A 26,965-nucleotide genomic window follows, 5' to 3' on the forward strand; every position below is an offset into this window, starting at 1 on the left:
TCATTTTTATTATTGTGTGGTTTTTATGCTCGTCTGCCTGCAAGAGCCAAGCCTGTCCCTTGTTGTTATTGTTGTTGTTGTTGTTGTAGTTGCTGTTGTTGCAGTTGTGTCTCGCGGCATTTTCCGGCACTTGGCACACTATGCACATGTATATGTGTATATGTGTATATGTATTGGGGCTCTTTGTGTGCGTGCAATAAATTGTTATTATCGCCACGATGCAGCATGTCGTCGTTGTTGCCCTTTCTGAATGTCCACATCCTCATCCTCGTCCACATCCACATCCACATCCACATCCACATCCACATCCTCATCCTCCTGCTCATCCGCATCCACATCCTCAACGAAGCGCCGTCGACAGGCAATGCTAAGATTTATAACTTTTATTATTATTGAAGCTTACTCGCCGTTTAATATTTGCCGCATTTATCTGGGCACGTTTCACGTTCCAGCTGAAACTGTTCTTCTTCTGCTGCTGCTTTGCTTCATTCCATTTTAATGGTTTATGACTAGAAAATCAATCATACGCCATGTTGACGTCGCGACTTCGCTTGCAAAGCAAACCTTTGCTTGCATCACCTGACACTTGCCAACATCATCATCATCATCATTATCATCATCATCATCATCATCATCATCATCATCATCATCATGATCATCATCATCATCATCATCATCAGCATCAATATCACTACCATCATTGCCTGGGTGTTAATTTTTTAATAACATTCCGGTGACATTCATTGATATGGACTTGACTCTGTCTGTTTGAACTGCGCTTATAGATAGGGTATTAGCTAGGGTATACAAAAGAGAAGTCCTATAAGCGGCTGATTGCCAAACACAACAATGATCAGAGAACTCACAGTGCCTTCTCTTTGTCTTCCTGAGCTGCTCTTCATTTCATTACGAGCTGTTGGAAAGACAACGACAACGACAACGATGAGGATGAGGATGAGGATGACATGGTGGTGGACTGGGAGACAGATTAGTATGCTCCTCGTGGCTAGGGACAACTGAAACTGAGGGCCGTTCATTTTCTGCCACGGACAACGGCTGACGCCTTGTTATTATGTGAGAAGGGAGAGGAGTTAGACCCAGACAGTGAGGTAAAAGTTTTTACAGACCTTCCGACAATTCTCTCTGCTCTACTCTCTGCCTGGACTCAGCTCAGCTCAGCTCAACTCGACTCGACTTGATTTCTTTTTTTTTTTTTTTTTTTAAATGCCTGCAAACAACAAAAGCAATAGCAAAAGCAAAAGCAGCATAAGGCAGTTTGGACAGGCGGGATGAGCATACAACGACGTAGCTAATACTTTAGCAGCCGGATTAGGTTCAATTGGAGCGGGCAGGACATGCAGTGGCACAAAAAAATTCTAAATCCCACTAAAGCACCATAGAGAGCGAATGGCAAGAGAAAGAACAAAGAGAGAGAGAGAAGAGACTTTGGAACAAAACAAAACAAAACAACAATAAAAAGTTCGCTTGTACACAGCATTAAAGTTTAAACGTTGGTAAATTCCAACAGCTTCCGCTTAGTTGGACAACATTGTCGAGACAATGGACAATGTCCACATGCGTGTGTATGTGTGACAGGTGCGTGCATATGTGTGTGAGCCAGGTGAACTCACGTGTCTTCTCTTGGGGGTGCAAATGTAAAGCGAGCTTACAAAAATCGATCAAGCTGCCAAGCTCTGACGCTGCTTGGAGATTATTAATGAAGTTCGATCTATGGACAAGTTGCTGCAGGTCAGCATGAATGCTTACCACGCCCACATACGCCCACTTTAATGCAGCAAACAGGCGGAACGCAAAGTAAATAAAAGCATTGCATACTTTTGAGCGCTGCGGTTGGCCGATAAAAGCGTAGCCATAAAACGGCACACACACACACACTTAAATGACAATTTGTTTGGTTATGTTGCAGAATACACTCCCCCTCTCACTTCCTTTACTCCTTCTTCACGTCCAGCATGCTGATCAATATTTTATATGCAAATTTTAAATGTCAGCAAATATTCATGCTGTTTCGTCTGTTTGCCTGAATACAACAGGCAACAAAAAATCGATGCTGGCCACGGTCTAGCGGCCGCTTTAAAGCCGCTGCGCTCGAGGTCAACTTGGGGTCATGCAGACACCAAGACGGAGAGAGAGAGAGAGAGAGAGAAGAGAATGGAGCAGCCGCTGAGAGGACGCCTTGAAAGCATTTTGACATTTGGTCGCAGTGCCGCCTTTGTCTTTGTCTTTGGCGTTGACGTAGCAACAAACCGACACCACGAGCACCAGCAACACCGCCTGGCACCACCGCCTGACACCACCCATTGTCAGTGGTTTGCTATCTGCTGCTCTGGCCACATTTGCACAATGCTGCCGCGCATATGACATTGTCATTGCTCTCCTGGCTGTTCGGTTGGTCGGTTGGTCGGTTGAACGGTTGGTCGTTTGGTCGTTTGGTTGGTTGGTTGGCTGCCTGGCGGGTTTTTGGCCCTTGCCAGGGCCAACATGAAGCGTAGCACTTTTTAAAATGACTAACGGCAGCTGCGGTAGCTGGCAGCGGTTGCACACACACACACATACACCGAAACACACTCAGACAGACACAGAGAAACCCACAAAGCCACATCCGTCTGTGCTCCACAGCTTGCAGCTCCTCGCTGTTGCCCTTTGTTTCGCAGCTGGCGTCGCAGTTCGTTTGTTTGCCGCGTGACCAGCCAAACAAGCGGACCCCACAGACCAAAAGCAACCACTCTCAATTCCCCTCGGACACTTCCTCTTCCTCGCTTCCTCTCTTCCTCTCTTTTGTCTCCCCGTTTCGTTGATTTGTATATTTCGTGGCAGCATAATTTATTGATTGAGTGTTTGGCCAGTCTTCCATCTGCCGCCTTCCTTTTGCCCCGCCCAACAATTCAACCTCAACCCCAAATTTCCTTATGCCCTCTTCTGCCCGATTTTCTATTGTCATTGCGAATATTTTTCAGCGCGGTTTTTCCTTCCGTTTTCCCCAGCTCTGCATTTGGTTTGATTTTGTCAGCTTCGCTTTGTTGCGCTTTTCACCAGCTCTTTTGCTGCTGTTAACTATGTTTTCGCTCTTCCCTCTGTATGTCTGTCTGTCCGTCTGTCCGCCTGTCTGTCCGTCTGTCTGTCTGTCTGTCTGTCCGTCTGTCTGTCTCAGCTGGCAGAGCTGACTGTCCCCAGCAGCGCTAAAAATTTAAATTGGTTTGTTTTGTATTGCGGCTGCTTCGGTGGCAACTTCCCATCTGCTCATCCTCCTCATCCTGCAGCTTCTTCAGCTTCTGTTGCTCGTTTAGTTGCCTGCTCCTTGTGCTTCTTCTGTTTTTAGCTGCGCTGCCATAAAATTGCAAATTGCAATTCGTCGCCATGACTCGTTGCCTGACACTGTCACTCCCTTCCTCCTATTCCCCTCTCCCTCCCCCTCTCTGCACCTGCCCTTGCCACAGTGGCTGCTGCAAGATGCCGCCTGACTGTCGCACGTTGCGCATCGTTGACAAAGTTACGAAACTGTGGTAAATTTTATTTGAATTTCCAATGCAGCAATCCTTACTGTTTCCTCTCCTTCCGCTGCCTGTGCTCCTCTCCTCCAACTTGTTGTTGGCCAGCTCGTTGCGGTTAGAAAGCGTTGATGAATGAAGTGCAGTTAACACCCAAAAAGCGTTGCCGGTTTTGGCTTTGCTTTTGATTTGTCGCCGCAGCAGCTTGTGCGTACCAATTAATCATGGCCAGCAGCGTAACTTGGCTCAAATTATTGTGCCAGTGTCGGGGAAAATTCCAGATTGGTTGCCATTATGTCATGTCGACCACAAAATGCTAAGCCATGCGAACAATTTTTAATCATATCGGGGATCAGTTCAGCCCAATGTCATGTCAAACTTGTTGAGGCTCCTCCTGCTGCTCCTTCTGCTCCTTCTGCTGCTCCTTCGACTGGAGAACCCGCATCAAAGCTGAAAACAAGACAAGGCAAACAAGAGACAACATGTCGAGCAGGAGGACATCGCATCATGGTGGAGGTGTTACCAGTTTAATGATAACAATAAAACAGAGCGCCAAGCGAAGGGCATCAATGTCACAAGAGGGTTTCAGCATGTGTGTGTGTCTGTGTGTGTCTGTATGTGTGTGTGAGTGCTGACTGGCAACCAGCAACTTTATTTTTTTCCTTGGGGCAACCTGAAAATATGAGGGGTTGCCTTTCCTTTTGAAAAATTGCGACAGCAGCAACAGCCTTAAATCAAAAAATTATATTGTCATACGAGTATAGGCAGTTGCTCCCCTACCGAGAGGAAAAGAGATACAAAAAGAGACAGAGAAAGAGAAAGAGAGAGAGAGGTAGACTATAAGATTGGAGCCTTAACAGGCGCAACATGTTTGCTATTCGAGTGTGGGATACAAGTGATAAAAGTGATAGCAAAGGGAAGCCAACTTTGTGGCTAAGAGAGCGCGGGCGGGAAGCGGGAGGCGGCAGGAAGAGGGACCAGCAGCCGTGGATGGTAAAAATTAATTTATAATAGGCATCCTTTATGAGATGACAAGGATGCTGAATAAGATAATGGCATCAACAAGCAGCCAGCTTGCCAGGATGAGCAGACAAATGGCGCGAGCACCAAAAAGGCGTAGACTTCCTTCTTCCCTTCTTCCCTTCACGTCTCCTTCGTCTCAGTCGAGGGCGGATGAAGGCGTCAAAGGGAAGGAGGAAGGGCGCTTTGTTGCTGCTTTTGGGGGCGTTGGTCGCATGTTTGGCAAATAACGAAATTACTTATCGCACGAGGCGAGACCAAAAAGCAACAGCAACAACAAAATAAGATGATGCTTGTAAGCTGTTGCTAATAAATATTTAAAAATGTTTTGCTCCTTCTCGTTTCACATCAAGGATAAACAACTGACAGTGCAGGGAGAATTCAGAAAATGAGAAAATGTGATTTGTTGCCGCTCTCTAGCTGAGCACAGTGGGGCCAAAATCGAAACACACTCGTCAGCAACTTAATCGTGAAAACTGTCTGAAGTGTGAACAGACAATTAATTATGTAATAAGAGAAGGGACAATGGAGAATTTCAAGTGCCCTACACGAAATTGAAGTATTAATTTTCCACAATATAATTTAACTAATTTTGAGGTGATAATAAGCACACTTGAGTTTAAGTTGAGACTTAAGACTTTTTACACTACAAATCAATATATGGTGTATAAATTTAAATCTTAAGTATTTAATAAGACTTGAAAATGGTATCTGCATATTTTTTTTGAATCAATAATATAATTTTTCAATGCTCTATTTAAAAGGTAAACCCGAATTTAAATACCTTTCTAATTATTTTATTATTTTGGTTATTTTTATAACAATTCTAAAAGTTTTCTAAACGAGTACAAAGCGAATTCCTCTCAAGTGCTAGACATTTTCTTTGTCTTTGCCATAAAAATTAAACTTTAATTGCTTATAAATTTCCCAAAGTTATCTGAAAATCTGATTAATCTAATAGAAGTTGATCCTACTGGCATTTTGGGCAATTATTAATGGCTGCAAACTTATCTGTTTAATTTGAAATTTATGTTTCACTCGACTATCTGGAAATGAGCTCGGCTCATCTTTTGCTCTCAAGCTTCGAGACGTTCATTTAATGCCGCACCTAAGCGTTAAACAGATACGAGTATCGTTGCAAAAACAAAAATAAGTATATAAAATATATGAACACACACAGCCACACACATATACTTGGGTGTACCTGGCTCATATATGAGCAAGGATACGAGCCTGATAAAGGCAATGGCAATAAAAAGTATTTTATGAGCAAATTATGTTTATTAGCGCGTCAAAATGTCAACATTATGCATGACAAAATACATATTAAAGAAAACATACAAACACACAGAGACTACCACACACATAACAGGCAATAAAAAAGTGTAGCATACTTTTGGGCAGCCAATTTTAAGGAAGAGTGAAAACAGAAAGACTGCTAAATATATATTCGCATTGTTCGTATCACTTTGAATTCTTGGCTTATTGGTCAAAGTGCGCAAAGTCAAAGTGCATACAAAGGCCACTAGATAGAAGCAACATTCAAAGATGTAGAGGCACCAGCTGGCATTTTAATGCGGCCTTGTCTGTTGTCTACTTTGTGGCAGGCAACAAATATAATTCGATTTGCTAGCAAGCCAAACATGCACACGTTTCGAATATGAAAATCGTTGGGAAATGCTGCAAAAGCTTTTCTAGGTTGCCAGCCACGAAAAACCGGCAAAGCCAACGAACCAAAGGCAAACAAAACAACAAGCAAATTACAACAATGCCATGAAATGGGTGGGGGAGGAAAAAGGCAAACATTGTTGCAACATTGCAACGATGCCACACGATGCATGCTAAATGTAATGCACAATGACAAAACGCTACCCCCAAACCACCACACACACACACATACACACACACACACATACAGTTGCAGATGGCAACTGAGCAGCGTATAAAAATAGTTGATGCCAACGATTGCCGACGACGACGACGACGATGACGATGAAGACGAGCAGCGACTAAAGACGAACGCCTCCACAGCCAGAGGGAATTGCAGCAGTTACAGTTAAAGGCTGTGTTTTGGGCGGTGCAGTGGTGCGGTGGTGCGGTGGTGCGACGGGCAGCTGGCAACGCGCATGACGCGCCACTGGACTGCCTCACTGGCTGACTGCCTCACTGGCTGGCTGGCTGGCAGGCACAGGCGGAAGCTGACGAAATGTTGCCGATGCGCTTTGCTAACGATGTGGGCAAAAACAACGCAACGCCTACGAAGTTGCAACAGCAGCCACAACAACAACAACAACAATTGCAGCTGCAGTTGTCTAAAGTTGCTTTCTCCACCTTTTCTCGTTCCTGTTTGCTTTCTCCACCTTTTCTCGTTCCTGTTTCTTTCTTTTTTTTCGTCGTTTTTTGTTGTTGCCACAAGTGGATGGGGGTTGCATTATCTGCAATTGTGTGCGTATGTGTATATGTGTTAGTCTATGTGTGTGTGTGTGTGTGGCTTTGTGTGCCGCTGTTGCGTTTTTATTTGCTGCTGTTTCGGCTGCCCTTTCTCTTCATCTTCCTCTTTCTCTTCGTCATCCTCTTCGTCATCGTCGTCGTTTGGGCGCAAAACTTTTAAATTAGAAATTTTTGTTAGTGGCAAATGTTGAGAGTGTGTGTGCGTGTGTGTGTGTGTATGTGTGTGTGTGTGTGTGGGGCACTGTGCAGCTACTGCCTGGCACTCAATAGTTTTTTTTCTTCTTCAGTTTTGTTTTGTTGTTGTTTTTTGTTATATACTTTGTTAGTTGGTTAGTTTTTGTTTGCTATATTGTTGTTGTTGTGGTTTCCATTGACACTCGCTAGTTGCAACTATTAATTTTTAATTTTTTTTCCCTCTTTTCTTCGCTTTTGTTGTTGTTACTCTCGTGTGAAGCATTTTGTGGCTGCTTTTACAAAAGGTTCGAGAACTTTAAGTTTTTAATGCAATTTGGCAGATCGCTAAAGTGTTTGCTGTTGATGTGGTTAAGGCGTGAAATGTGGCAGTATCAATTGAAAAGAGAGTAGAGGAGAGGCAAAGGTATATAGAAGATAAGGTGGACATTGTAATATATACTTCAAATTATAGAGTTTATGTATTAAGAAAGTATTGAGAAAGTCCAAAAATTATTAGTGAGATTTAAAGGTAATTTCCTTTTAGGGTTGAAGAGACACATTTGGTCTGTGATTATACCCAAACTATCTATATTTGCTTTTAAAATAACTCAATCCATTGTAGCAATATACCAACAACATTTTCCAATTTTCTCTCTTGCATTTCCACATTGTCAGAAAAGTCCTCAACAATTTGACTTCAATATAAACTCGCACAGCCATTTTCAAACTTAATTCGATAGAATTTTCGGCGTTTTTATTTAGCAATTTCCTCGATTTGTGTGCAACCCCCAAACTTGTTATTACAATTTATTTGTTGAGCTGACTGACTGACTGCGGTTGAGTTTAACAAAAGATGATGTGATTGAATTTACTTCACCCACAGCGAGTTCTTTAAGGCAACCACCAAGCAAAAAAGAAAGAAGGAAGTAAAAAAAGCTGGTGGCAGAGATAATTTGAGCAGTAGGCGTCACCTAATGGCATTCCGCAAATTGTTTGTTGAATAAAAGTGAGGCAAGAAAGCCAAGTGAAAGGCGGCCTAGAGTTTCGTAAAATGCTTGTTAAAATACCCGACTTCTGGCCGGGTCCAAACTGGCTGCCATCTGCCCACACACACACCAAAGAAAAAAAAAAGGTTGTCATGCTGCCAAGACGAGCCAAAGACGTCGACGACTATGCCAAACAAAAAAAAAACAACACAAAAAAACAACAACTTAATACCCAGCTGATGCCTATTAAGCACAGCATTTGTGGCACCCGAAAGCAGCCCCTGCAACTTGCCACGCCCTTCTCTCAGCAGTCAGTGCCTTTGCGTGTGCTTTGCCTTGATTTTGAGGCTGTGATATTTTCATTTGCTTGATTTGTTTTGGCATAATTTCACTTCGACTTGGCTTGGGTGATGCTTCGGTAAATTATTGTGAGCTGAATTCTGTTTTTTGGTAAATGTTTGAACAAGTCGGTGTGTGTGTGTGTGTGTGTGTGAGTGTGTGTGTGTGGTTGGCATTGGCAAACCGCAAATCAGCAATTTTTTTTTTGTTACTTAGTCTAGGAAGAGGGCCCTGAATAATGACCGAACTCGCACACATTAAGCATACGCCCCGTATGCCTCGACCACAACACTCCCCCTGCTCACAGTGCTCGTTCGGGGTGCCAGTCAAGTGACGACGCACACGTAGCAACAATAATTTCAGCTAATTGCTCTCTGAACAGCTATTTCAATGCGAAATGAATTCTGTGCATTCTGCCTGATGCCCCAAATTGGAGCACAGTACAAGAGTGGAGAGGGGGATGAGGGGGGGTAAGGGACAGAGGCCCATTCATTTCGGGCTGGCTGCAGCAACAGCAACGGGCATTGACCATCGACTCGGCAAGTCTGGGTAGTTGTAATAAAATTACGTATACGCAGCGTGCACGGTCTGTTGGGCTGCATATGAAAAACGAGTTTGCCCGACAATGAATGCAGACGGGGGACAGTGGAATGATAACACAAACACTAACGAGAGGTTCGTAACACAATAACAGACAGACAGACGGACAGACAGACGGACAGACGGACAGACAGACAGACATTCGGAATAGTTGGCCTTACTGCCTGCTATGACTTTCATTGCCATTCATATCTAATCGCAGTCCATTTCCCCACTTCCATGCTCTGTCCTCGCTGTCTGCCGGAAAAAAATTAAATTTGTCTCTTGACTGACAAATGTCCCCCGAGTGGGTAAAACCAGAAAAGTACTTGACGATACGTAAAAGTCAAGTCAAATTACAGACGGAACGAAGCACTATGAAATAGTGGGGATGTCGAGCAAGAGGGGAAGATGTAGGAGCCAAACCGAGCTTGGTCCTCTCATAAGTCTGCTTGTAATGCTGTTAAGCGGGCAAAGATACTGTCACTGTAGTGGGAACACACTCACTCAGCTTCACTTTTGCTTATATGTATACGAGTATATATATATCTGTAGCATTGTATCTTTGGCCAAGAGCAGGACCAACTCCCAGGCAAGACTGAGAGACAGAGGCAGGAGCAGGAACAGGAACAGGGGCCAATGGGGCAACTTCAACGGTAGCGTTTGCTGTGGAATGGGACTCTGACTTGTCCTGGGCTGAAGAGCAGCTGATGTTGATGATGATACACACTCAAGTGCGCTTTGGGTATAGCCAAGTAGTTGAGTAAATATACACACGCACACACACACACACACATCAAGCAGAAGAGCGTGAGTGAGAGTGTGCGAGAGAGGGAGAAAGAAAGAGAGCTATGCTGACAATATGGCGAACACAGAGGCCGCCGTTTCTCTTACTTATTTATGCCAATTGTGTGTGTATGTGTGTGTGTCTGGGTGTGTGCGTATAGCTGTGTGTATGCTGTCTTTCATCCTGTTTGTTGCTGTTGTTGATTTTTGGCGTATTCGCTTCTATTTAAACATTTAAAGCAAGTTGCTACGTGTGCCGCATTTCCATTCCAAGCCCCACAGTGGGCACAAACCAACAAAAATAACCACAAAAAATTACATATTTAAATACAATTTGATCAGCATGCCATTACTTGCTACTCAAAGTACTTGAAAGTAATAAACGAATTAAAGAATTTTCCGCATTTTCCACTGTCTCGACTTTGGCATTGACTGATGCGGTTGCCAGGTTCGCGTAATGTTTTCCAAAGTTTTTTTCCCGGAAAAAAAGGCAAGAGCAAGTCAACGAACCAACCAAGCAAATAGCACAAATGAACGCGAATCAAATCTCGGGAGGACTGCGAGAACTTGGCGTGCTTTCCTTTCATAAGCTTTGCATCAATTTAAATATTTAACGAGTATTTTGGAGTTGATAACATTTGACGAAGGCAGCTTTAAATTGACTAAAGATTAAATTTCCGCCCCCTATGAATGCGTGTAGCTAATAGAAACGCCGACTGTGGTAACAGCGAATTTGAATGGTCTGCAGATGACTGAGGATGGAACTGGGCAGCTGGGCAGCTGGGCTTGGATGTTAGGTAGGTTCCCTGGTCGCCGTTCGTCTGCTTCCAAATGTCCGAAAAAAGAAATCCAATTTGCCAGACGCGCGCACGTTGGCAATGCCCCTCGAGGACATGCGTGCATAAAAAAGTGGCGAGAAAAAGACCAAATCAAAAAAAAAAAGAAAAAAAAAAAAACAAGACAGCACAACTGCAATAGCATACAGAAAAAACTAAACTGAATGCTGAAAACTGGCGACGGCTGCTCGCATACAAAACCCAAAAGCAAACGCAGACCATGAACCATGGAACGAGCTCGGCCTGACCGTGTCCAGAAACGTGTAGAAAATAAAAATTTCTATTTAAATGGCAAAAATCAACAAATGCAACGCAAAACAATCTAAAACACAAATCGAAATTAAATGACCGCACTTGCACACAAAAGCGCGATTCACACACATACACACACACACACAGGAACATGGCAAAAACAAGCCACTCACTAAAACAAAAAACACCAAAAAAAAAGGCGCAAATAAAACTGAAAAAACTAAGGGAACGAAGCGTCTGACTGAAATAAAGTGCAGCAGCTGCGCAGTCCCCCAAAGGGAGCAACGTACGGAGCAGGATAAAGGGCAGCTGTTGGATCCTGCAGCAGATGGGAGAGTAGCAAGAGACACAGAGAGACAGAGAGAGAGAGAGAGGGGAGTCTGACAAATGCGGATGGCTTCGCGTCGCGATGCATGTCCAGCAATTTCAACATTTCATTCAGCGGCTGTGAGAGGCGAGTTTTGAATTTGATTTTGGCCTCGTTTTTTTGTTGGTCCTTTGCTTTAGTTTATTGTTGGCTTTTGTATTGTCCCCAACACACACACACACACACACACATAGAGTGGCCATTTAGTCATGTGTACAACGAGTGCCACTTTGGGACTGCCTACAAATTATGCACTCGACTTTAACGCCCTGAGATTGGCTCAATTTAATATTATTTATAGCTTCAACTCATACTTCGAACAGTATAAAATATTTATTTATTTCATTCTTAACCTTAACTAAAAGTATTTATGCTTAAAATGAGTTCATTTAATTTACTTTACTCAACATATTACATTTGTCTGTTTTTAGTGTCCTTTTTTTTTTTGAGGTGTTGGCGCGTTGTTAACCTTTTACAGTGCACGCTTTTGGCCTGGCTCAGACTGGCAACTAAATTAATTAACCGCAAATGTGCGAAACTAAATAAAGCCACTTTCTCGGGGGCTAAAACCACACACACACACACACACTCTACACACATGGCTAACTAGCAAACTCTTTACAATTAACAATCCAACGCGAAGCGAACCAATTTGTTGCCCAATTCCGGATATGCTGAAACCAGACTTACAAATATATATATATGTATGCATATATAGACACACATAAGTAACAGTCATGTCACGACCTGAGCCGGCAAAAAAAATACAATTCGTAGCCGCCTGTTAGGCTAACATCTAACATCTAACGTGTGACTGAGCCAGAAATGGCTAGTTAGCCATGTGTGTGTGTGTGCGTGTGTGTGTGTGTGTGTGTGTGCGTGCAAGTGTGTGCGTGCTATATCAACACCTACGCTTACACACACTTAAAACTAGTGACACGAAAGTCACGTTAAAAGGGAAAGGGAAAAATGACTAGAAAAAATTGGTGAATAAAAATAAGGGAGAAAAAAAACGACTCTGAAGCGGTAACCACAATTCGAGCCAGGTTTTTACTTGCTTTTACGCCCGACAAATATGCAGATTGCATGAACGGAGTGTAGAGAAGGGCAGAGAGAAAGAGAGAGCGAGAGAGCGAGAGCGAGAGAGAGTGAAGGGTGAAGGGTGAAAGGGGTGCTGGGAGTTGGGTCACCTGCGTCGCGTTTACTTTTAACATGTGCTACCAGCAACAACAACAACAACTCCGCAGGGGTGTTTGTCTGCAATCCTTCATACCGCCTGCCACGCCTTCCCCTACACAACAAATGCCATTTAATGTACGTAGTTGTTTCTGGTGGCTGTGTGGTTGTGTGGGTCAAGGGCTCGGGGGGGGGGGGTATGTTGTGTGTCTGTCGGGTATAACTACCCAAAATCCAATACAAACACCACATAGGACACACGACTAGGCCATATACAATCTTTGTGCCCCTTTTATTTCTTTTGCCTCTTCTCTGTTTGTTGTTGAGTTGAGCGCTTTCGCTTGTTCATCCCATAGTAGTTGCTGTTGTTGTTGTTGCTATTGTTGTTGTTACTGTTGTTGTTGTTGCTATTGTTGTTGTGGTTGCTGCTTAGGTGTTGTTGCTGTTCTTAAAAAGCAAACATACGCAATTTCTATTTCGTTCTCTATGTATTCGAGACTCAAGTGCGTGAGCATGTGTATGTCTATGTGTGTGTGTGTGTGTATGTGTGAGCGAGTGTGTACTTTCTAATTTATAAGGCAACATGTTCGTTTACTCGCCTTGGGAGCACTTTAATGCATTCGTTGAGCCACCACCTCTAGCTTGGCCTTCTGGCCTGCCTCTTTTCGATTTCTGATACGCAAATTTTGCCATTTCTTCGTGTCTTTGTCTCTGTCTTTGTCTCTGTCTCTGTCTTTGTTGCCATAGGCTGCATTGTCTTGTCCTGCGACGATTTTTACACAATTGTCAACACACACATACACAGAGCAAATGCAAATTGCACTCCCCTCACCTACTCCCCGCTGGAATAGGCAAACAATGACTCCTATGACTAGCATTTAAATGCGAAATTTGCACGCGAGTAGCAACCGGAATGGAACTTGCCCCTAGACTCTGTCTCACTCTCACTCTTACTCTCTCTTTCTCTTTTTTTTTGCATCCCTCTCACTCTTTTTCTAGCTTAAAACTGCCTCTCTGGCCTGATTGCTTTATAAGCAGAACCAACAATACACTGAATTTTTTCAACATTACTTCGCTTTCTCTGCTTTTATCTCCATCTCTCTCTTTGCTGCTCTTTCTTCTGCTGTGGCAAATTTAAATCAAATTATTGACATTTGTTTAAAGTCAACGCAGACGACTTGCATACAAATGACTTAAATTTCCAGCCACGACGCTTAAAGTCAGCTGCAAAATCAGCACAAAATGGACACAAGCCGTAGGCAAAAGGGCACAACTGATAAGGGGCTGGAGGCAGGGGTAAGGGCGGTAAGGGGGCAAGACGAGACTTTAGCTTGGGGGCAGCAACCCTTTGCCACAGTCGTTGTCGTTGTTGTTGTTGCTGCTGTTGATGTTGCTGTTGCCTCTGCCATGTTTTGTTTTTAATAGTTACTGAATCTCATTAGAATTTAGATGAGTCTTAATGAGTCATTGTTTTACACGTTAGACGGTCGCGATGAGGACGACGACGTCGCCGTTGGCAGTAGCAGCAACAGTAGCAGCAACAACAACAACAACAACAATAAAGACACGGCACTCAGAACTAAGCTAAGAATAGTGCAACGTCGACAAACAATAACCCAAAAAGTTTCTGCGGCAACGGCACGAAAAGGTAGCATGCCTCGATGTCAGCAACCCCCACAGCAGCAGACACACACACACACACGCACACACACGCACAAGCACACACTCACACACTCACACATGCACATACCCACTTCTAAGGATACAAACCCAGTCTATATGTATTTGTATATGAAAGGCATTCAAAGTATTGCGGAACGTCGCACAACACAATGAAACTTTCATTTGATCTGCGAACAACGCGACAACAACTTGATGAGGATGCTCCTCCAGAAGTTTCCCATGTGCCACTACAAAGGACTTTAATAACAGACAGCGTCGAGATATTTTCACAGACAAATAGCAGAGGAAATTGTTGTTGAGACTGTTGCTCTCTTTGCTGATAACTTTAATTAAATTAATTTCATTGAAATACATGAGATTTTTCATTTTTAAAAGCGACATAGACATTAAAAAAAACTGCAAGTTTGAGGAAAATAATAATATAGAAATTAAAGATTTAGACAAAAAATAAAGACAGAGATAAAAATGAGACACAGATAATTTTAATATATGGAAAGAGATAAAAAATTAGACATAAATAGATTTTAAGATAAAAACTGAGATTCAAATGTATGCGAAGAGAAGTAATGTATAAATATTGAGATAGAGATGGGGATAGGAAAATGTATAAATCCTACATTATATACTATATACATAATTAATTACTTATTTCAAATTGAATGTCAAATTTTACTTTAAATCAAGGATGAAAACCTCCAAAATTTTATTAAAGGTTCGATTCGGCGGTTCGAACCATAAAGCAAGACATCGGTTGGGTTTCGAACCTTGGTTCAATTTTTTTACGTATTGTTATATATTTTTCTCTACATTTTTAACTAATTAAAATTTTTTTTAAACCAATCAAATTTGGATGTTAATTCAAATATATTTTAAAATTTAAATATAACTTATTTTAATCCGAAGAGTCAAATAATTGCGTAATATTAGAAAACCATAAAATTTATGTAATTTTAGTTGACTTGAAATAAATTATAATTTAAGTAAGTTAACAAACAAGAAGTAAGAATTAAGCTCATCTTGGTTCAGTTATAACACATATTAAAATAAGCCATATTGCAGCTCTGGCTTTGTCAGGTAGCAGGTGACTGTAATCAGCATTAGACAACAACATTATCAGCACGAAGGAATCGTCAAATGGCAACAATGGTGACACAATGGCGACAACTGACTTGAGGCAAGGAGTCGAAACGAGTCGAGTCGAGTTGAGTTGAGTTGAGACTCCTTAAAGTGACTGCAGTTCAATTAAATAGACAAGAGCAATGGCAACCATCCAGGCTGGCAAAGGAGTTGAAATTGCTGCTAAATAAGTTGATTGGCTTTCAGTTTTGCAAGCTGCTGTTGCCGCAGCGACAGCGACAGCAACAAGCACAAGCTGCGACTTGCAACTTGCAACTTGCAACTGGCAACAACGCGGCAGGCATTTACTTAGTTGCGAGTGCACGTAATTAAGTTGAAATTAAAGTGCAAAGTTTGCTTTAAGTTAACACCAGACATCTCGTTCCTTCTTTCGCTCGCTAAACGCTAATTAGATCTTTTAGTTTCATTTATTATGCCCTCTCCGAGTCTCCGTCTCGCCGTCTCTCTGACTCTTATTGGCCAGGCTGCATGCAAATGAATGAAATTAAAAGCACATTATACTTTATAATGCGCGCTGATTTGAGTCTGGCAAATTTAATTTAAAGATTTGCTGAGCCAATTCGCTTATCAGTAGCAACAAAGTTGCCCTCTCCTAGTCCAACATGAAGTCAAATTGTGTGTCATATATCAAAGCAAAGAGGGGATGGAAGCGAGGACTCGTGTATCCTATTGCCAGAGATAACCGCAGTGCCAAATTGCGGGCATAAGTGACTCTCGAAGAAACATAAATGCGGCAAATGGAAATGCGGGAATGGACCAAATTGATTGGATGCCCCGGCATTGATCAAAGTCATAAGTCAGCGGTTGTGGCATACAAATCTCCATATAAATATCCTTTTGCAAGTCAAGTTGTCCTTTTTTGTGCACAGCACGTCCAAGCAACTGGATTATTAACATTTCAATATAATTTGTGGCCCAACTCGACTCGATTCGACTCGACTCGACTCACTTCGACTTTCATATTTTGTTGGACCCTAAAACTGGGCTTCGATTTGCTTTTTCTGCTGACGTTTGGCAAAATTAACGCTACTCAGGACTTTGATCCTTTTTGGCACACACATATACACATTAGTATGTATGGCACCCCACTGCGTGTTAGTCCTGTGTATTTGCTTACATATTCATCAATTTTTTTGGGCTAAACTGTGGGTGGGCCTTTGAGCCTGACCTTTCCACCCTCTTTTCCCTTTGCGGTTGTTGGCGTCAAATTGTTTGCTTATTTTGGGCTTTTATATGACAGCAGGCAGTCCCAGCAGTCGGTCAGCTGGCGGTTTTTTGACTAGCCGCTAAACGCTTTTAGCTTTAATGCACTTCCATTTGGTCGAAGAGTACATAATTGCCATTACGATTACGCATACGCCATGTGGTCAATGGCCGGATGGAATATGCAAAAATTCATTTTATGCATCCAAATTAAACGCAAAACTAGGGCAAAGTCATCAATTATGAATATCCAGATATGTAAATTACTGTAAATCGATGCGAAGCAATCGATAAACACGCACTTAAAATCATTTGTTATGATTAAATGAGTAGATCAAGAATACTATTAATCGATATAGAAGTCAATCTAGTAACAGAACTACAGAGGTAACTTTTAAAATAAAATGTATAAGCAAAAATTAAATTGTTAAAAAAAATAAAATATTGTTTATCGATATGTTTAACTATAGTTGCGAATAATTTGTCAATTTAAACAATATTTTTATAGCATCAGATACCATAAAAATAATATCGAAAATAAACAAACTTCTGTACTCAGTGCAAATGAATCGATAAACAAAACTGTGTTGCTACAGCGTCAATCGATAAATGTTATTTAACTGTTACAGCGGCTGTTGGCTGTTGGCTGCTTCCCTTTGCAGCTGCCCCCTCTGATTGCGTGTAATTAAGCGTTGCAGCTTATGTAAGACAAACAGGAAATAAGGCTTAGCACAAATGCATAAATAACAATAGCAACACACACACAGACACACACACATGCAGCCAGGTAACGACTCGACACATAAATAAAGGCATACACAAACAATGAAAACGGATAATATAAAATTTACAACAACTCTAGTAACGCCAACTAAAAGCTGTAAGACACACACACACACACACATACACACATACACATACACCCGCATTTGTTAGCGCCCTTAATCAAATGGTACAAGTAGGCGTGGCATGCGGCACACTACTGACACACTTAGTCCTGTATATCCTGCATATCCAGCGCTGAGGTTGTTAGGCTCTTTCAAGTCAACGCAGCCCAGACGCGTCCTCTGCAAATATACAAAACACTTGTTACAGTCATGCCTTGAGCCTGCCAAGGATTTATGATTAATTTATGTGCACGTGTGCGGGTCCTTACATGCCCAGGAGGGAGTGCGGAAGTGGCAGGACTATGGCAGCGCTGCCAAAAACTTAATTAACTCATTACATACGCACAGTTTTAATCAGCCAAACGAGTTGACGAGACAGACGAAAGATGGAAAGAAATTCCTGCCCTGCCCTGCCTTCCCTCTCCCTTGTCATACCTTTGTCCCTTGAGGCAACAACAACAATGTGGTGGATGCCACAACGAGCTACCGATACCGAACTCGACTCGAGTCGAGTCGTAAATTTAAAGCTCCCTTTTGACTGCAATTAGCGTACACGTTTGTCTCAATTCCCCTCTCTGTCTCTGCCGCTGTCTCTGCCTCTGTCTCTCTTGAGCAACTTTTGCGATTCGTTCTGCTTCATGAATATTACATTCGGCGGCTCCAATAAGCCAAGTCTTTGTCTGTCTGCCAGCCAGTCAACCAGGCAGGGCAGCCATTCAATGTGAATTCATTCGCAAGTTGCGTGCATGCCTCAATTGTCTTTGTTGTTCGCCTTTGACTTGCTGCTACACCAACAACAACACCACCAACAACAACACCAACAACGTTGCACACAATTGACTCACAATAATGACAACTACTCGTTCTGTGAGTTGCCAAGAGTTTTGAGTCTGGCCAAACTGACAAAGGTACAATCTCAGCAAAAGGGGAAAAGCTAAGCCCAACCGCAGAGTACCTTTACAATGAGTTCGTTAATGGTGGCGTATACGCAATTTTCAATTAAATATAAAGTATACGCAGGCAGCGATTTACACATTTTGGTTTGTTTTTAAAAGCCAACATCATAGTCTTTTATAACTCACTCAGCCTTGCTTTCTCTATCATTTTTTATCTCTCTCTCTCGCACTCGCACTCTCTCTCTCTACTCATCAGCGTCATGTGGTTGTGACTCGGCCTGGCGAATTGCTTTTAATATTTATTTAACACAAAAGCTTTCCGCATTACGTTTCTGCTGCCGTTAATTTTTCGCTTTGCTTTTCATTTTCGCAAAATTACCGGAAATGTTAATTTCTGCACGTGCAGCAGACGACGACAACAACAACGACGACAACGACGACAACGACGACAGCGATGACGATGACAAGGACACAGGACACAGGACGCAGGACGCAGAACGCAGGACATGCAGCAGTCAGGCTGGCAGTCAAAGCCGCGCCCATCAACGTCGCCATAGTCCTCGTCCTCGTCCTCTTCGTCCTCGTCGTCATCGTCGTCGTCGTCATCGTCGTCGTCATGCCCCAGTTGAATAGTGCTAATTATTTAGGGTAAGACTTCTGCCTCTCACTGTGCAAAAGTGTGTGTGTGTGTATGTGTCTTGCGACCCCCAAAAACCCACTGCGTTGCCCCTTAACCCATTGCCACCCCATGCGCGTCGTTGTTGTTGTTGCTGTTGTTGCTGTTGCTGTTGCCATTGCCGTTGCTTTGGTTTTACTCAGCTTTGGAGCTTCGAGCTGAGCTGACACAAAAGCATACGAAGGACAACGGCAACCACCCTCTTTTTGCCCCACCCCACCCCTTCTCCTCAAAGGCAGTGGCAGAAACGTTGCGACTTTTTCTGTGCCAAAGAGACAAAGCACACAAAAATAATAATAAATGATTGCGTTTTGAGTGTATGCATGTGTATGTATGCTTGCTATGTTGGTCTCTGTGTGTGTGTGTGTGTGTGTGTGTGTGTGTGTGCATCTTGCTCTTTGCATTTGTGTTTGTGCAGCCTGCATGACAGCGAAAGCCTTTGAATTTGTGCACTCGCTGAATTTGGTATACACATACCGAGTACATACTGTACAGTGTACACATAAGCAGCACACATAAGCACTAGCTACTGTCCCTCTTCTCTCCATCCCGTTGCCAATCCTTTGCCACTGTTTACATAATGCGAAGCTGACATTTGGCCTAATACAACACGATTTCAAAGTTGAGCGAATGTGGCAAGTTTACTTGCAATTAGATTAAGCTAATTAGTAATTAAACACATGCCACTGCAATTATACGGTGTGAGTGCGCAGTTAATTAATTAAGTGAATTAATCACAGCATCACAGATCACAAAATCCTTGTGACATGCAGCATCTTGACAAGTTCTTTTATTAGTATAAGTATAAAATATAAATTAATTAAGTATTGACAACAATGCAAATCGGAAAAACAATATAAAAGCAGTTATATTAATTAAATAAATATAGTTTCAATAATAATATTTTTATAATTTTGGTAATGTTGCATAATATGGGAATATCTTTATTATTTCATAATTTATGATGATAAAAATGATATTGATTGAGAATTAACAGTATAATAATGTTATTAATAAAAATGACAAAAAGTTTTAAAGAATAAAAAGCAGTACTTAATTAAATAAATATACTTTCATTAATAATGTTTTTATAATTTTGGGAATGTTACATAATACGGCAATATCTTTATTATTTTATAACTTATGATAATAAAAATGATATTCATAACAGTTATAATAATGAATTTATATAGAATTGTCATAAAGTTTTAAAGAATAAAAAGCAGTACTACTAGTTAATAGTTTTCTACCAACATATATGTCTCAAATTTTACCAATATTCTCATTTGTCTTTTCTTCTTTTCTTGCAGAACAATTCCACATCTTTGTCGGTGATTTAAGTTCTGAAATTGAAACTCAGCAATTGCGCGAGGCATTCACACCATTCGGCGAAATCTCGTAAGTATTTAAATGCAAATTTCTCATTTGCCAGTTAACTTTATATACTCTAGGCCTACTTTCACATTTTGGCCAGGTTTTCCGACAATTTTCTTCTTCTTTTGGGGCACGCAGTCGGCATTCGTTGATTATTGGCAGGCGCATGTGTGGTGGTTGCCCCACAGTGGTTGCAAGAGGCAAGTGGGGTCTGGCAACGCAGTAAGCCGCTTGCTGGCTCACATAAAAAATGCATAACGGCGCGAGCAGTACATTTATGTAAATTTCACTTAAGCGAACTCTTTTGACTGGCACTGTATGGCGAGGATGTTGCTTCTTAAAGTAAACACAAAAGTGTCGCATCAGTTATTTCTGTTGTTGTGGCAACAATGAGCAAAAGAGAGAGATAAAGAGAAAGGGAGGCAGATATTAAAATATTTAAGTTGCGCTTTTTCAGCATGAGCTGATGGTCAACAACAACAACAACAACAGCAACAACGATAACAGACAGAAGCAACAATAACACGAAAACTTGACTTAATTAACTGCTGTTGAAGCGAAAACTTTTAAACTGAAATGTCTGACAGAAGGCTCTTCACTGTGGCATGTCCTGCCCGCCGGCGGCTTGTCAAGAATTTTGGCCAAGTATTTGATTTTTGGATTACGCGCTTGTTGGTTTCGTTTCCCCTTCTTCCCCCTCCACCCATTTGTAGAGTTGCCACTCATTAACGGGGGCAATTTCGAATGTTAATAATTCAAAACTCATTAAAATGATTATGGCTTTGATTTGGCCGAGAGGCTTTTAGCCATTCGCATTCAGCGATGTGCTAATGAGTGGCGCATGTCCTTTGATTGGTTCCCCAATCCACAAGGATGCCATGAATGAAATGGAAACACTTTGGCCCCAAAACATCCCTGCCAGCTGCCATTTCAAGTGCCCTCAATCAGCTGGTGTATCGATGTCTCGACGCCTTATTGAGCAATCGATTGGCACCTTTATGATACATATCGCTGACATCATTATCATTGATACGGAGTCATCGTACGAGCCTACGTACATACATATGTGTACACTGTACAACATGCCACAGCGGTGCAGGCAACCGGAAACGGCAAAGCCCACGTTCCGTTCTGATTATCTCACTCTCAACTCTCAACTCACTATCTCTGTCTGTGTCTCTTTCTCTGTCTCGGTCTCTGTCTGTGTCTCTTTCTCTGTCTGACGGCAGCTGCTGCCTTGAAATAACTTTCTCTGTGACGGTATTTGTCGTGGGCTCTGTTAGCCAAGATGTCAAAACGCTTAATACAAAAACAGGCGAGAAGGAGCAGAACTTGGTTACAGATTCTTGGCATCCGATACGGATTCGGTCGTGCGGCTCGCTGGGATCAGCCTCATCTTCTTTTTGTTCCTAAACGGGAAAGGGAACAACGATTTCTTTGTCAAAAGTTTTATGCGTGCGTCGTTGTTTGCCCTTTTTTTTTTTTTTTTTGGTCTGTCTGAGGTTTAACGGCCTCTTGTCGTTCTTGTTGTTGTTGTTGTTGTTGCTTAGTTTTGGCATTATATTTTTGGGGTCTTGGCGCATTTGGGTTGCGTTTTGTTAAATGCGCGGCGCGTGTGAATATTTAATAAGTCGTCTGCCAGCTTGACGGGAGCTCTCGGCTGCCGCTTCTTGACTCTGTCGGCATTTTACTTATCATAATCATAAAAAAGTTGCCGGCCACGACCATTGGCAGCGTTAAGTAAACGGCGGGGGTAATTGCCAAAGTTTTGCTGGCAGCTTAGCTTAGTTGTTGCCTTGGTATCGCAGCCAAGAAAGGCAAAAAAAAGACAAAATAAATAAAAGAAAACGCGCCTGAATTTTGACTCTTACAATTGCTGTGGGAAATCAATTTGAAAGCCGGAAGCTTGGCAATCAAATAAATTGCTTCAAAAGTGACGAGATTAAAGCATTTTTATTCATATGGAAAGCCATTTGACTGCGATTAGAAATGTTATGAATATGTCTGCCATATAAAATATTAAATAATTCCATAGACAACAGAATGTCATAAAGTACTACAAATTTTTATACAGCCACTTTAATTTCAACAGCCAAGATAAATAAAAAAGTTTTAAACACGAGTTCAGATTTCTAATTTCCGCAATATAACGACTCAAGAGAAATTGCCCAAAAAAAAATAAATACGAGAACGGAAACCTTTCAACAAACTCTCGACATCTGTTCGCCACGCAAATTTGCATAGAATTTAAAGTTGAACCAGCTTAAATTTGATATATATTTTTAAATTTTTACTTCATCTCTCTCACACTCTATCTTTGACTTCTTTCTTCGCAGGGATTGCCGCGTGGTGCGCGATCCACAAACCTTGAAATCGAAGGGCTATGGATTTGTGTCCTTCATCAAGAAATCGGTAAGCATTGCAGTTCACATTTGATTGCATTTTCCATAGTTCTTAACACCCATTTTTTGCATCTCTTTCTCTGTCTCCGTCTCTGTCTCCGCCTCTGTCTGTATCGTGGTATTGGCCAACACAGGAAGCTGAGAGCGCCATTACGGCCATGAACGGCCAGTGGCTTGGCTCGCGCTCAATTCGCACGAATTGGGCTACACGGAAACCGCCGGCGAGTAAAGGTAAGCAAATCATGACTGTCACCTGGCCTGGCTCGTGCTTCCGGCCATGCGTACGAATCGCAGCCAGGCCAGCAACCTCACGTTGTTGTTATTGCCCCGTGTTTCAGTTCTCTCTGTTGTTGTTGCTGGCAGTCGACGCGTCGTTCTTATTACAGGAAATTATGACAATGAATGCCAAAGGTAGCAGCAGCATGACACGGGTCAAAGGTAAAACCAGGGCAGCCAGGCAGCCTAGCAGCCAGGCAGCCAGGCAACCTGCTATTTATATAAACGTGTCGCAGCAAATTTTCTGCCAGATTATGTTTTCTTAATATTGCTCTTGCTGTTCTTGTACGCATGAAATGAAAAACCGCACGCGCTTAATTTCCTTAATGGCCTGGACCAAATTCGGTTTAAACTTTTTCAATTAGTCCAAGACGACGACGAGCACAAAGATGCCCAACAAAAAAAAAAAAAAAATAAGAACGAAATCAATTTTCATTTGGGCCCCAATGTTGTTGGCCCCCAAATGGGCCAGAACATTGTTAACCACAAAACTAACTGTAACTAGCATAATCATTATTAACAGTTGGCAAACATGCGCGAAGGGCGTATCGTTTGTCATTCATAAATCAAAAGTTAACGCATATTTGCATGTTTTAACATAATTTTTATTTGCCTGACACACACACACACACACACACACTCACACAGGCACAAAGGGAAAGTAAACGAGAGGGTGCAAATCAGATAAATAAATTTTGCCAACACGAAACTATTATCATAAAAGACACACACACACTGAGTGAAAGATAGAGGATAGAAAATTTCATGGTTATAGAACAAACATTTGGCATTCCTCAGGATAGACACTCACACACACACACACACACATAGATAGACACACACTCATACAGAGAGTCAAGGTGGAATTTATCGTGCGAAGGAAACTCTGACATGTTGAAGGGTTCCACAAAAATATATAAAAAAATAAAATAAAGAAAAAACTATGAGCATGAATTTTTTGTTCTTGCTTTTTTGCATTTATATTGTTGTCATAAAAAACGCCTATGAAAGCTTAAGCGGATTTTTATTGGTCTCATTGTTTATTTGCCTTTGTCACGGCTTTTTTTCCCTCTTGTCTATTATAGTTGGAGGAGTGTGACAGTGGTGGGAGTTTTGGTTTGCTTGTAATACAAGTTATTATTAGCAATTTGGCAGCAAAATAATTTGGATATTTTGATGGTTGACAGGCCCAAGTAGCCCGACTAATCCGACTAGCTGACTCAGCACCAAAATCGAAGACTTGAGTTGACTCTTAGCCAAGGATTTTACACAATTACGAGCCAGCCATTTAGTTGACTCTTCAAAGGGTTATTCCAGATGCGTGTACTTATACACAGACAACATACATATGCAAGTATATACTATATAGCGTATATATTTCGATTTTATGGGCTGTCTAGTTGTTTGGGGCGCCTGCTGTCAGCCTTTACGATTTGTAGCACTCAACTCGTTTCACATTTCACATTTCGCCATTTGGAATTTGGAATTTGGGCATTACTTGATGTTTTACGCTGCCACTTTGCTGTTGTTGTTGTTGCTGTTGTTGTTGTTGCTGTTGTTGTTGTTTTTGTTGCTGCTGCGGATGCTTTGGACAGGCTTGTCCTGGCATTTTTATGTTTTAAGCAGGCTGCACATTTTATGGCCATGGCAATCAGTCGGCAGTAGTAGCGTTTAGTGAGCCACTCTCAACTGGATGGAGATCTTAGTGTATGTGTGTGTGTGTGCGTGTGTGTGTGTGTGTGTGTCGCCTCCTTTTGTTGCCAAGATTTACGAGCCGACGCAATTGCGCATTTTACAGTTGTGACAATTTTGGCGTCGCTTTGCAATTTTCTTCTTTTTCTAATACCCTATGCCCATAGGTGCAAAGGGGTATTTTGAGCATTTGCAGATGAAGAAATGCATAAAAAGCTGAGTTGAAGCTATAAAGTGTAGCTAGAATGTAGCAAGAAGAAGAATTAGAAAATGCTGTGCTCATATTTATTTGCACATCCATAAATAAATCATAAAAACTCTCGTGCATATGAATAAAAAAATTAATAAATAATTTGATTTTCATTTTTATTCTCATAACTTATAGCAGCCATAACGATTTTAATTAAATTCGTAATACTAGCAATATTTATGATAATATTAATATGCTCATATTTATAATTTTATTTATTAGTGCAACTCCAAGCCAGCTACAGGGTAACTTCTAGTTAAGCTTACTCTGCTAAAGAGCACTTACTTATTTAACTTGCTGCTTTTTTATATTTTGCTGTTGGCTATTTAGAGCTAGGGGTTTATAACAAACGCGTTTGGTATTTTTTATAGCCAACAGAGAAGAGAAGCTCGTGACAAAAGTTGTTGGCAAAGTTTTTCTTTTGTTAACCGGTTCAGGCTTGAGTCGGTTTCAATGCATGCCATAAATAAAGGCCAAAATACTTACAAGCTCATTATGGTAATAACTTAATTAACCTGAAACAATATGCCGGCAACACACAAAAGACGACGACGATGTTGTATGACAAATTTCTGTGCCCAAAACTATTTGACTTTTGACTGTGCTCGAAGGAGCAAAACTCCTGTCGAGTGGATGTGACTGACGGTGGTGCGGTGTTGTGGTGCAAAACTTGCAGCAAATTATTTAACAGTGTGCGTGGGCCAGTTACCAGTTACCAGTTACCAGTTACCTGTCTACCCAGCTACCAGTTACCAGTCGTAGTTGTCGCAATAAATCAACATTTTATGCCGAGTTGCGCACAATTAAGTAAAAGTTGAAATGCCTCAATGCGCTCAATGCCAAAGAAAGTTGCCAGCTAAAGGTAAATTATATGCCCAGACATAAGTACATAGTCTGGAACTGTTTCTAGAATAATATATTTTGGCCATTAAGTGAGATAGAAGGGAGTGGGTGGGAGTAAATAATTTGTCAGATCAAACAATCTACAGATTGTTGAATGCTTTTCGGTTGACAAAGTGCTGTAAAACTTACCTGACCACGCCCCATGTCAACGCCCTCTCAAGTTTATTGATTAGTTGAAATGTTCTTAAACAATTACTAACGACATAAATAATTTATGTAATTGATTGGCTGAATATTTTACGATACCAATAGTAGCTCATTCAAGTTAAAACTGGTTGAAGAAACTAAAGCGAAACCAACTGTTATTAATTATTTACACTAGTCATGATAATTCTATGCACACTTGCAATAAAAAAGGCCAGGAAACTGTACAGCTGAGTGCCATTAATTTGATGCAGACATGATATGAAACGAGTCGAAAGAATGCACAGAGTTGGGCTCAAACCGGCAGCTGACCTGGCTGACAGCTTCAAGGCTAAGCTCGTACAGAATATCAGTATATATGTATGTATATCCAAGTTTAATTCCACCTATTTAAAAGCGTAAAGAAACGACACGAAACGGAACGTAGTGAAAGGAAACCAGCAAAAATACAAAGCAAAGTGCAAATTAGTGAAACATTGCGCTCAAAAGTATGAAATGCCGTTTGCATAAGCTTCACATTCGCTCAGTGTATGTGTGTGTGTGTGTGTGTGTGTGTGTGTGTAAGTCACATACATTTGCAGCAAAGGCTTTCAAAATTATTCGCAAGCTTGTTAGTTTATACGTTGCGCCGTTCCCTTTGATTGTCGTTGTATTAGTTCTGGCTGTGTGTGTGTGTGTGTGTGTGTGTGTGTGAGTGTGCGAGTGTGCGAGTAATGTCCTGTTGCATGCTATTGAGCCATATTTTCGTGTTTTGTTTGGCATGCTCGTTACACGGACAGGTGAGCGAGAGAGAGAGAGAGAGCGACTGAGAAAGGGACAGGTATTGAAGTATGTAAAGGCATTTTAATAGGAGGGTTGTAATTGTGTCATTACAGAGTTAGGATTGGTTAGGCCTTTACGAAGGAAATCCATCCGCTATAGTCGAAGAAATTAAAAAAAAAATGCCAAAGGTATTTTTAAGCAATAA

At 41.6% G+C, this 26,965-nt stretch overlaps 1 protein-coding gene across 3 annotated transcripts in view; it reads left to right on the top strand.

Annotated features, from left to right (window-relative positions):
- Positions 1–26,965, top strand: part of LOC117792101 (nucleolysin TIA-1-like) — a 36,744-nt gene that overhangs the window by 4,424 nt on the left and 5,355 nt on the right. For all 3 annotated transcript variants that reach the window (XM_034632086.1, XM_034632085.1, XM_034632087.1), the window contains exons 2-4: positions 20,268–20,355; positions 22,668–22,743; positions 22,868–22,964. In XM_034632086.1, coding sequence (XP_034487977.1) covers positions 20,268–20,355; positions 22,668–22,743; positions 22,868–22,964 — 261 coding nt within the window. The remainder of the gene's footprint in view (positions 1–20,267; positions 20,356–22,667; positions 22,744–22,867; positions 22,965–26,965) is intronic.

Source organism: Drosophila innubila, assembly GCF_004354385.1.
Source record: "Drosophila innubila isolate TH190305 chromosome 3R unlocalized genomic scaffold, UK_Dinn_1.0 2_E_3R, whole genome shotgun sequence".
Taxonomy (NCBI): Eukaryota; Metazoa; Arthropoda; class Insecta; order Diptera; family Drosophilidae; genus Drosophila; species Drosophila innubila.